General features: G+C 44.8%; 2 protein-coding genes across 2 annotated transcripts; both read left to right on the top strand.

Moving 5' to 3' along the window:
* The first annotated feature begins 537 nt into the window (after nucleotides 1–537).
* On the top strand, nucleotides 538–1,584 carry LOC104095595 (auxin-responsive protein SAUR78-like). The gene has a single exon (XM_018770561.3). It carries the CDS (start codon nucleotides 945–947, stop codon nucleotides 1,314–1,316), a length of 372 nt encoding a protein of 123 aa, XP_018626077.1. The 5' UTR covers nucleotides 538–944; the 3' UTR covers nucleotides 1,317–1,584.
* A 132-nt stretch (nucleotides 1,585–1,716) lies between these two features.
* LOC117276618 (uncharacterized) lies at nucleotides 1,717–5,699 on the top strand. The gene is made up of 5 exons (XM_033655945.2): nucleotides 1,717–3,529; nucleotides 3,604–3,732; nucleotides 3,820–4,646; nucleotides 4,726–4,938; nucleotides 5,002–5,699. The coding sequence occupies exons 3-5, from the start codon at nucleotides 4,605–4,607 to the stop codon at nucleotides 5,578–5,580; spliced, it is 834 nt and encodes a 277-aa protein (XP_033511836.1). The 5' UTR covers nucleotides 1,717–3,529; nucleotides 3,604–3,732; nucleotides 3,820–4,604; the 3' UTR covers nucleotides 5,581–5,699.
* The last annotated feature ends 5,624 nt before the right edge of the window (nucleotides 5,700–11,323 follow it).

The following is an 11,323-nucleotide window of genomic DNA, read 5'->3' as shown; positions in this document are numbered from 1 at the left end:
CGGCCGGAAATTAGTTGGAGTAGAAGGAAAATTTAGAGTTCAAACAAACTTTACCCACGTAAGCGTATCCACAATTTTATTTCAAATTTTTGAGAAGTTCCCTGATTATCCATTGTCCCATGTTGAGAAGTTCGCCACATTTGGACATTCTTTTCTACGGCTTAGGACTAAGAAAGCAATTATCTTTTTCTCCAATTCATCTTCATCCAAGAAGGCATATATTCATTAATTAATCACTTAAGAAAAATACAGACAATAATTTACTCGGATACTCCCTATTATTTATCGTATCGAATTTTTTTAATAGATATTTGAAAACCATAAACGACGGATAAAAAGATGAATAAGAGGAAGTAATATCTTATTGTATTTCGTTCCAAGCCTTGTTAGCATCAAAAGCAAATTCAGGTGGCCCATATAGTCGGCTTTGATGGTTGAACGCGCTTTGAATAATTGATGTGAAATTTGTAGCTCCAACTGGCTCTTTTGCCATACGTACGTGTTTAAATGTAAGATGTAGGTTTGTTTGAAGCTTAAGATGGGGGCCAAGTCACACAAATTTCATAAGTGCCATTAGACCTACCATTTGTCTGTCTGTCACCTTCCATCTTCCTACCTATAAGAAAGTAAAATTTAGAAAATCTTCGTCTCACTCAAACGGCTCTCTTTCCACGAAAACTACCATTGAAAACTACACCATTTATTTTTTTTTATCTTAATTAGAATGTCTATTTATTCTTTGTGCATATGCAATACCTACACTAGCCGTTGGCTGGCCAATTCAATCCTTACCCTCATCAAGAACTCTTCTTCCCTTTCTTCCATTTCAACCAATATAGCAACTATAACCTAGCTAGTCCAAGGATCTAGCTCATACAAAATAGTGCATAGAAGTGACCATTTACTAGCTAGAGAAGTACTTTCCATTTTTTAAATTTCATCTCATGGATTGCATAGTTTTGCCGGTAGCAATCTTGACAAGGCGGTGCTCGGGCCGATTATTAGGGTATCGGCCACTCGTGGACGACGGTTATGGCGATTCAGATGATCTGATAACTGTGGTAGTGGGAAAGGAGAAGAGAAATTTTCTGGTGGAGCCATTTGTGTTGGAAGAAAGTCCATTTAGGACTTTAATTGAAATGGTGAGGAAAGAAGATAAAGGAAGAATAAAAGAAATTAGAGCCAAGAAAGTGATTTATGTGGATGTGGATGCTATCTTGTTTGAACACATGTTGTGGTTGATGCAAAATGATTGCTCTTCTTGGTTTCAGTTTAATCTCAAGGAGATCATTGACTTCTATGCCCAAGATATATAGTTGAAAAGAAGAGATAACTGGTTACTATTAATCGATATGAAGATAATTAACAAAGAGGTATTATGAATGTTTTTCCTTTTCCTTTCACTTTTTGTGGTAGGAGTCTTTGGTCTTAACACGGTTTTACATTATCGGTGTATACTAAAAAAGGTCTCAAAGAGAAAGGACAATATGAATATGCAGAAACACTGGACAAAATTCCAAAAAAATTAATGTATACCAATATAATTAAATTACTAATGGAGTTTCTACTTCTTCTTCTTGGGTATGACTTTCTTCGCTCTGGCTGTATATATGCATGCTTGATGTTTTAAAAGCAGTACTTTATGTTAAACAAGTGAATAAACTCTTTCCTACAAGTAAATAAGAATTCAGCAATTTGAGAAACTAGCTATTTACCCTAAAAAATGGATAACAATTGAATTTATATGTGGTTTTAAGGATATGCGGATTAATTGAATACAAATGATAAATAGCGTTAGATTAAACAGATAAAGGACGTAATAAATTATCAAACTAATTAAGGGGAGTGACCCCGGACTCAGTAACTGCTTAATGAAATGCCTGCCTTTGATCCCGGGCTCACACTAATGAAGAACTGATGAACAGAAGTAAGAATTTTGAATAATAGAGAATATATTGCCTTGATATGCGTGTTACAATGTCCTCTATGAATAATAAGCTCTTCCCTTTATATAGTAGAGGAGTTTTACCCCAAATACAATTCTAAAAAAGATAAAAATCATCCGTTTCGCCGATCACTAATTTTCTACCGAGATTCACGCCATGATATCCGGTTAGGCACGGATATCACGGCCCTTCGTTAGTCGTGTGCACCTGCTTGGCAATGCTCTCCTAAGTCTCAATCCTCAAATCGGGCCTCGAGGATATGGCCCCGATATCCCCGAGAGCAGGTGTTTTGCCCGAGCCCCGATACGAGGGGTTCTTCGCTCTGACTACGATACATTACGGTCACGTTTTTGCTCCGTTTGGCTCACCGGGGAGTCGAGTCATGCAGCGGGCTCAATTTTACCTGCATACAGATAGTCCCCTCGTTTATCAAAGAGTAGATTTTCCGAAACGATGGGAAACGACAGATGGCTCCGGTTCCTTGCTTCGTATGTTACGACGGGGAGCCGAAACGTCCCATCAATCGCGTCGTTCTGACTTCGGACACGTGTCGCTCACCAGCAGGTTGCCCCCGAATGCGAAACGTCGGTTGTTTTCCCATAAAAGTCTCATTCCTTTGTCCTTTTTTTTTACTTTCCGATCAAACTGCTATCTTTGAGCCATCCCACCATTATCAAAACCTTCTTCAAATATTCAAATCTTCATCCATGTTCTTCAATCTTCATAGCAATCTCCAGATTCCTACCCAAAATTTCTTCAAATCTTCATACCCTGTTATTCGCCTTCAAAACTCATTTTTCCAAAACATCGTGTTTATTTCTCAAATTTTCAAACTCTCTCCCATATGACAATGGAAAAAACATCAAAAACTATTCCTCAACAAGTTGCCTCTTCATCTTCTCAACCGGCCGCTAGTACTGAAGCGACTGACCCCGAGGTGGTGGCCCTCGAATCGGCTTCCCCTGTTGCGGCTGCTAATGAACCGGCCCTCGAGCCTCCTTTGTCGGCGTTTATCCCCGAGGGATGCTCAATTGCACATGACGTCAAGGTCAAGAAGCCTTCGCACAAACAGGACCGGGGCGAAGGGGTCTCGAGGAATATATGTTTTGTGACCGAGGACGTTCTTCCCATAGTCCGTAAGTACTGCGATTGGGAAGGCAAAGACGTAGTAGTCCCCGGGCTCGAGGACGCCGTTACTACCCATGTGGAGGGGTACTTAAGCATTTACACTTATCCCTTCACGTTGGGCCCGGTGGACCGGATCGTCCTGGATTTTTGCAAGAGGTACGAAGTATGCCTCGGGAAAATTCATCCGTTAATGTGGAGAATCGTGACCCTCCTCCGTTACTTTGTGAACAAGACCGAATCTCGTCAGTTCATGATTGACCACTTGCTTCGATTATACAGTCCCCGGATGTTCCGAGGGGGACTGATCAAGCTCACACGTCGGGCCAGCAAGGCTTCTTTCTCCAGTATCGATGAAGACCGAGACCGTGGCTGGTAGGGATGCTTCGTCCGAGTGAAGACCGAGGATTTGATCCCCCCAAAATACATGCCATTCCCTGAGAAATGGAATGCGTCTCGTAAGTGCAACTCCTTCATCAAAATTTCTTCTTCTTTTATTTCAATCTTCTTATTTATGTTTGTGGTTGTGCAGCTGTTGCACGGGTTCCAAATGCGGTCCCCCGGTTAAAGGAGTGGATCGAGGGTATTTGTACTCAGATGTCCTACTTCTAGCGCACATGGCGCGGACTCTCAAAGGGCTGATGGGAAGCCCGTTCTCATGGTAAGGTCTCTTTCTGAATAGCCAACATTACGTCTCTGCTTTATATTATACTAACCCCTCTTCTTCATCATTGTTGGTTTGCCTAAGACCACCGAACTTAGGCCTTTGGAAGGGGACGAAGATGTTCCCCCGCACGTTGTTCCCTCTGTTGCTGCCATGGAGGGAAAGAAGAAAAGGAAAAGAAAACCCTCGGGCTCCCCTAGCTCCAAGGCGAAGAAATCGAAGAAGTGGATGCTCCGCAAGCCCGAGAAGGGCTCCAGTTCCCGTGTGCATGCCTCTGACTCCCTTCTTCAGATTAGGGATAAGCCGGAGGATGAATCTGTCTTCGTAACTCACGGGACGACAACCTATCCCGGTGATTGAGATGTATCCGAGGGGGAGACTCGCAAGATCGACCCCCCTCCAACTCAGAAAGTCGACGTGGATTCCCAGGGTGAAACTTCCCAGGATGCCAGTTCTGCACCAAAGGAAGTGCCCGGCGTAATTCAGATCTCGGGGATGCCCTCCTACACCGAGTCTATGCTCAAGGAGGCCAAAGCGAGGAAGGAGAAATCTAACGAAGGGGTTCATGGCATGGACGATCCCCTTCATTCCTTTTTTGACGGCATGGACTCATCAGCCTTGGAAGACTTTTCTGGGTTGGGCGACCAGAAGTGCCGAGAAAGGATCCGTCTTCAGAGGTAGGCGGGCAGAACAGGAGCCCAAAGTTAATCAACCAGTTCCCTGCCCCGAGTGTGGATCCCGGCCGTAAGAGGTCGATAATCATCATTGTATCGGAGGATGCCCGGGTTCCTTTTGCTCCCGTGGGAGTAGCGAGCTACCTCCGATGCCTGGTAACCGATGAAGACCAGGCAAAAGTGAATGAGGTGGACATGCCGTGCCTATTCAACGAAGTGCAACAGGCACAAAATCGGGTAAGGCATCTTTATGCTTTTTTGAACTTTGACTTAGTTTTTGATATTCCTTATGTTTTCTTCTTTCACCCTTTTGCAGGCCTCGGTACTTCATCACGAAAGCTTTCTTCGGTACTGGGATGAGGTTTACCATCTTGAGCTTGAGGTCAAGGAGCTTTCCGAGAAAAGAGATATGAATAAATGTCTCAGCGAGCAACACGAAGGGCCCATCAAGGACCTTCAGGCTGGGCTGGATGAGGCTCAAAGGGAAGCTTTGAACCTGAGGCGGGAACATGCCGATCTAGTCGAAAAGGTAAAGGTTTTTGAAGTTAGAAATGAAGACTTAGCCATGGTGGCTAACGACTAACCCTCGCAGGTTCAACAGAAGATTGAACGGATTGACCAACTCCAAGCTAAAATGAATGAGGTCCAAGCCATGACCGATGGTTGGAAGAGAAAAATGGACCGACTGGCTTCGGAGAAGGAAACCGCCCAGGCACAACTGGCATCGGTAGAGGTTCAACTCCAGGTGGCGAAAGAAAAAGCCAACAAGTGGTCCCAATTGAATAATGAACTTCGATCGCAATTGAGTTCGGCTCTGGCAGAGCGGGACGCCCTCGGTAAAGAATGTGAAGCTATAAAGTCTCAGCTATGCACAACCTCCGCTGATGCTGAAGAGATGGTGGCCCAGTATAGGGCCGATGTCGAAGCAGCCGAGGCTCACCTAAAGACTACTGCTGAGTATGTGAGGCGGCTATCCCGGAGGGAGACCCTCGAAGAGATCCATGCCCGAGGCTTTGACAAATCGGCCGAGATCGAGGAGGCGAAGAGACTTGAGGTCAAGGCCAAGAAGCTGGCTGAACCCGAAGACGAAGGAAGCTCCGAGGGTTCCGAAGAACCCGAAGGCCTCGGCGGCTCTGGTGACGAGGCGGGTTCTGGTGAAGATCAAGCGTAGATGCCTTAGGATTTTTTATCTTTGTTTTTGTATCTTTATATTTATTTTGTTGAGGCCGTTTTCATTGGCCTTTGTAATGACATTCCGGAATGTATATAAAGTTTTTTCTCTTTTGGCAATTTTTAAGTCTATTATTTTTAGCATCCTTTACAATTGCAAGGATTTCAAATGCCTTAGCACGAGAATCAAACGTAGTAATAAGTTATTTTTCGGAGGTCCGAACAAGATTTATCCCTGATGCAAGTTTTGCTTGAAACTTATGGGGGCTCGGAGTGGCCGAAAGCTTTCCCCAAGATGATTGTTTAAATGTTTTTAGACTATATTTTTGCCGAGGGTAACCTTTGAACTAGTTTAGAATTTTGTTGAAGGCTTTATATTTTGATTACGGGCTCCGCACGTCTCTGAACCGTTTTAAGGGCGGCCGTAGCCTTTTAGGTTTGTGCACTACCTACTAGGTCTTGTGCCTCCGGGTTTCGATAACCCGAGCCACCTGGACTTATCTCGGAGAGGCAGTCCCTGAGTGGGGGTATCCCTTTAGGCTCGGATAAGGGTGGCGCTTGGGCTCGATAGTTCCTGGGTAGGAATAGCCCTTAGGCTCGATACTTTTAAGAAGCAAAACATGTTTTATAGGAAGGTAGAAACTTACTATCATTTCTGTGTATAACGTACAAGATTGTAAGTGTGTAGAAGCTCGTATTATGGCCGAGGTAACCTACGCGGGTACGATTCATTTGACCGTTTGGACCTTACAATAAATCCTAACCACCGAGCCTAGATTGTTCGAGCACAGAGTTTCCTTCCTTGCTAAAAATCAAAACCCGAGAGTGATGACCCCCAGTATTCGAGGTCGATCTTTGGGTGGGCTCGAATACTGTTGATGCAACCATTGACTCATTTAAAACCGGTCTTCGACTCTAAGTTAGCACGGTTTATTGTTGCCTCATGAAAAACCTTGCCGGAAAACACATTTGGGACAAAACCGGTTCAAGGAAAAAAGAGTGCAACGCGTGCTTTCAGACCTAACATCTACATTCTCCTTTGGCTGTTGCCTGTAAGTGTTAGCCCAATTCATAATAAAATAAATAAAAGAAAACGAATGAGGTCATACCTTAATAGTAGTATCGTTTTAAGTGGGTCACGTTCCAGTTGTTTGGTAGCTGTGTGCCGTTTCCTGCTTCGAGTTTATATGAACCTTTACCGGTAATCTCGATAACTCAATACAGACCTTCCCAATTTGGTCCTAGCTTCCCTTCGTCTGGGTTCCGGGTGTTCTATGTTACTCTTCTTAACACCAAGTCCCCGATGTTGAAGTGTCGGAGGTTGGCTCTCCGGTTGTAATATCTTTCTATCTGCTACTTTTGGGCGGCGAGCCAGACTAGAGCGGCCTCGCGCCTCTCATCCAGTAATTTTAGGCTCTTGCTCATGGCCTAGCCATTTGATTCTTCGGTTGCATATCGAAACCTGAGGCTCGGTTCTCCCATCTCGACCAGTATTAGTGTTTCGGTATCATAGACCAATGAAATTAGGGTGGCCCCAGTACTGGATTTTAAGGTCGTGCGATATGCCCACAAGACTTCGGGCAGTATTTCCTTCCATTTTCCTTTGGCATCAGTCAACCTTTTCTTAAGGTTTTGAAGGATTGTTTTGTTCGTCGACTCCGCCCGTCAGTTCCCACTAGGATTGTAGGGTGTTGACAAGATCTTTTTGATCTTATGGTCCTCGAAAAATTTGATTACCTTGCTGCCGATGAACCGCTTCCCGTTATCACACACTATCTCGGCCGGTATACCGAACCGGCATATTATGTGGTCCCAAATAAAGTTGATGACTTCTTTTTTCCGGACCTTCTCAAATGCTTGAGCTTCGACCCATTTAGAGAAATAGTCAGTCATAAATATTATAAATTGAGCCTTACCGGGTGCCCATGGCAGGGGATCGACGATGTCCATTCCCCATTTCATGAACGGCCAAGGCGACATGACTGAATGTAGCAACTCCCCGGGTTGGTTGATCATTGGTGCATGCCTCTGACAGCTGTTGCATTTTCGCACAAAGTCCTTCCATCTTTCTCCATGTCGATCCAGTAATAGTCGGCTCTGATTATCTTAAGAACCAACGATTCCGCCCCCGAATGATTTTCGCAGGTGCCCTCGTGAACTTCCCTCAAAACATATTCGATGTCTCCCGGCCCCAAGCATATTGCGATTGGGCCATCGAACATTCTTCTGAATAGAGTATCTTCGGACAGGCTAAACCTGGCTGCCTTCGTGCACAGAGCTCTTGATTCCTTAGGATCCGAGGGCAACTTCCCAGTCTTCAAATAGTCTATATACTTGTTTCTCCAGTCCTAAGTTAAACTTGTTGAGTTTATCTTGGCATGGCCTTCTTCCACTACAGATTTCATGAGTGGTACGACCGTTCTCGAGATGAATTCATCGTCATCAACTAACGACCCCAAGTTAGCCACAGCATCAGCTTTGCTATTTTGATCCTGGGGCACGTGTTGTAGGGTCCATTCTTTGAATCGAAGTAGCGTTACCTGTAGTTTATCCAAGTATCTTCGCATTCGTTTCTCATTCACTTCGAATGTCCCATTGACTTGATTTACCACGAGGATGGAATAACATTTAGCTTCAATCACTTCGGCCCTTGAGCTTTTAGCCAATTCGAGACCTGCAATCACGGCCTCATATTCGGCCTCATTGTTAGTCAATTTCATAGTTCTAATAGATTTCCTAACTACGTTACCCGTAGGCGACTTCAACACGATGTCGAGTCCGGACCTCTTTGCGTTCGAGGCACCGTCCGTAAAGAGGGTCCAGATTCCCGAGGAAGTCCTCGAGGTTAACATCAATTCCTTTTCGACTTTGGGTATTAAGGCCGGCATGAAGTCGGCCACGAAGTCTGCCAAGATTTGAGATTTGATGGCTGTTCGGGGTCGATATTCGATATTGTACCCGCTAATTTCCATGGCCTATTTAGCCAATCATCCTGAGAGCTCAGGTTTGTGCATTGTGTTCCTCAATGGGTAAGTAGTTACGACACATATGAGATGGTATTGAAAATATGGCCTTAACTTCCTGTAGGCGCTTAGAAAAGAGAGCGCCAATTTCTCCAGGTGAGGATACCTTGTTTCGGCCTCGCCTAGAGTCCTGCTAACATAATATATAGGAAATTGCGTACCTTCTTCTTCCCGAACTAAGCCTCCACTTACCGCTATCTCAGATACCCCTAAGTACAGGTACAACTGCTCGTCTGCCTTCGGAGTATGAAGCAAAGGTGGACTCGAAAGGTACCGTTTGAGTTCTTCCAAAGCTTTCTATCACTCCGGGGTACATGTGAAGTTATTCTTCTTCTTAAATAACGAGAAGAACCGATCGCTCTTATCGGAGGACCTTGAAATAAACCGACCCAGGGCGGCTATGCGCCTGGTTAGCCTTTGAACAACCTTGACATTTTCCACCACGGTGATGTCCTCTATTGGTTTGATCTTGTCGGGATTGATCTCGATCCCCCGGTTGGACACCATAAATCCAAGGAACTTCCCGGACCCGACCCCGAATGTGCATTTCTCCGGGTTCAGCTTCATATTGTATTTCTTTAGTATGTTGAAGGTTTCCTACAAATGTTCCAAATGGTCTTCTGCTCGCATGGACTTAAATAACATGTCGTCAATGTAAACCTCAATTGATTTTCCTATTTTCTCTTCGAACATCCGATTTACTAGGCGTTGGTAAGTGGCACCGACATTTTTTAGTCCGAATGATATTACGTTATAATAATAGGTGTCGTATTTAGTGATGAAGGAAGTCTTTTCTTGGTCGCCCGGGTCCATCTGGATCTGGTTGTACCCGGAATAGGCGTCGAGAAAGCTGAGTATCTCATGGCCGGCCATCGCATCGATCATGCGATCGATGTTAGGCAAAGGAAAAGAGTCCTTAGGGCATGCCTTGCCCAAGTTTTTGTAGTCTAAACACATTCTTAATTTGTTTCCCTTTTTAGGCACTACCACTACGTTAGCTAACCAATCCGGGTACTTAACTTCCCGAATGGAACTTATTTTAAGAAGTTTGGATACCTCATCTTTGATGCATGCATGCTTGACTTCGGACTGAGGCCTCCTGTTCTATTTAACCGGGTGGAACTTCGGATCCAAGCTCAGCTTGTGAGTAGTTATTTCTAGTGGGATCCCTGTCATATCAAGATTGGACCAAGCGAAACAATCTATGTTAGCTATAAGGAATTCAATGAGTTTTTGCTTGAGCTCGGGAGTTAGCCCCGTGCCCAGGTATACCTTTCGATTGGGCAAGTGCTCGACCAGTACGACTTGCTCCAGCTCCTCAACCATTGACTTGGTGACATCGGAATTGTCAGGTGCTATGGACAACCTAGGGACTCCGTAATCATCATCCTCGCCTGTCTCATGCTTCTCTGGTTCGGTCGGGGCCGGTGTCGGTGATTGCTATTTGGTTTCTTTCCTCGTAACCGAACTCGGGTCCTTTAATGTCGAGAGTGCGGATATCAAGGTCACCTCATCGATCGTGAACATTTCTTTTGCGGCTGGCTGTTCTCCGTAAACTGTCTTGATCCCTCCCGGTGTGGGGAATTTTAATGCCTGCTGTAGTGTCGAGGGTACTGCCCTCATGTTGTGAATCTATGGCCTTCCGAATAGAGCATTGTATCTCATATCTCCTTCGATCACATAGAACTTTATTTCCTGAATGGTTCCGGAGGTTTACGGTAGAGTTATCTCCCATTTAGTAGTTTTGCATGCCATGTTAAATCCGTTTAAAATGACTGTAGGAACTATTCGGTCTTGTAGACCAAGCTATTCCATGACCCTTGATCTGATGATATTGGCTGAGCTACCTGGATCAATTAACACATGCTTAACTCGAGATTTATTTATGAGTACAGATATTATCAGTGCATCATTACGTGGATGCACGATGCCTTCAGCGTCCTCATCGTTGAAAGATACGGTTCCCTCCGGTACATAATCTCGAGTCCGTTTTTCCCTTGTAATGGACACCTTAGTGCGCTTTAGCATCGGCCCTTGGGGGACGTCAGCTTCACCAATGATCATGTTAATGACGTGCTGAGGTTCCTCTTGCTCGGTATGATTGTTGGAGTCCCTATTCCTGAAGTGATTTTTGGCTCGATCACTCAGCTTGGAGGTGTCCGTTATTGAATAACCGGGCTACTTATTCTCTTAATTGTCGGCAATCTTCGCTTCTGTGGCCGTGAGTTCCATGATACTTACACATTAGGTTAGGGTCCCTTTGGGCAGGATCGGATTGCAATGGTCGAGGCCATTTGGTATCTTTAATGCGTCCGATGGTGGATACAATGCTAGCAGCATCGACACTGAGTGGCATGTCGAAACCATTCTTACTCATGAGTCCCTGACTATTGTGGCCTCGATCGTTCCTTCTTTCACTCCTCACAGGGTTGCGTCCGGACTGATTACCCCTTCGATCTCTATTGTATGGTTGATACCGATCTCTTTTTGATCTTGGTTCATGATCGACAACCTTTTTGGATCTGTCACTAGTTCTGATGGGATAAACAGATTTGGAAGGGGCCCCGAGCTGATCGTCTTCGACCCTAAGTTTTGATTGGTACCTGTTATGGACGTCGGCCCAAGTTACCGCCGGGTATTCTATCAAATTTTGTTTCAACTGCTATGAAGCCAATGAGCTTTGGGGGTTGAGTCCTTGGGTGAATGCTTGAACGGACCAAT

This window comes from Nicotiana tomentosiformis, chromosome 8 (assembly GCF_000390325.3).
Source record: "Nicotiana tomentosiformis chromosome 8, ASM39032v3, whole genome shotgun sequence".
Taxonomy (NCBI): domain Eukaryota; kingdom Viridiplantae; phylum Streptophyta; class Magnoliopsida; order Solanales; family Solanaceae; genus Nicotiana; species Nicotiana tomentosiformis.
Note: the sequence above shows the minus strand (reverse complement) of the source record. Positions and strands in the feature narration are given on the sequence as shown.

Bases quoted from the DNA above. Each gene is read 5' to 3' on its own strand.
- LOC117276618 (XM_033655945.2), top strand. From the start codon at position 4,605: ATGCCGTGCCTATTCAACGAAGTGCAACAGGCACAAAATCGG. The intron at 4,647-4,725 runs GTAAGGCATCTT...ACCCTTTTGCAG, and splicing joins TGCAACAGGCACAAAATCGG to GCCTCGGTACTTCATCACGA. The intron at 4,939-5,001 runs GTAAAGGTTTTT...TAACCCTCGCAG, and splicing joins ATGCCGATCTAGTCGAAAAG to GTTCAACAGAAGATTGAACG.
- LOC104095595 (XM_018770561.3), top strand. From the start codon at position 945: ATGGATTGCATAGTTTTGCCGGTAGCAATCTTGACAAGGCGGTGCTCG.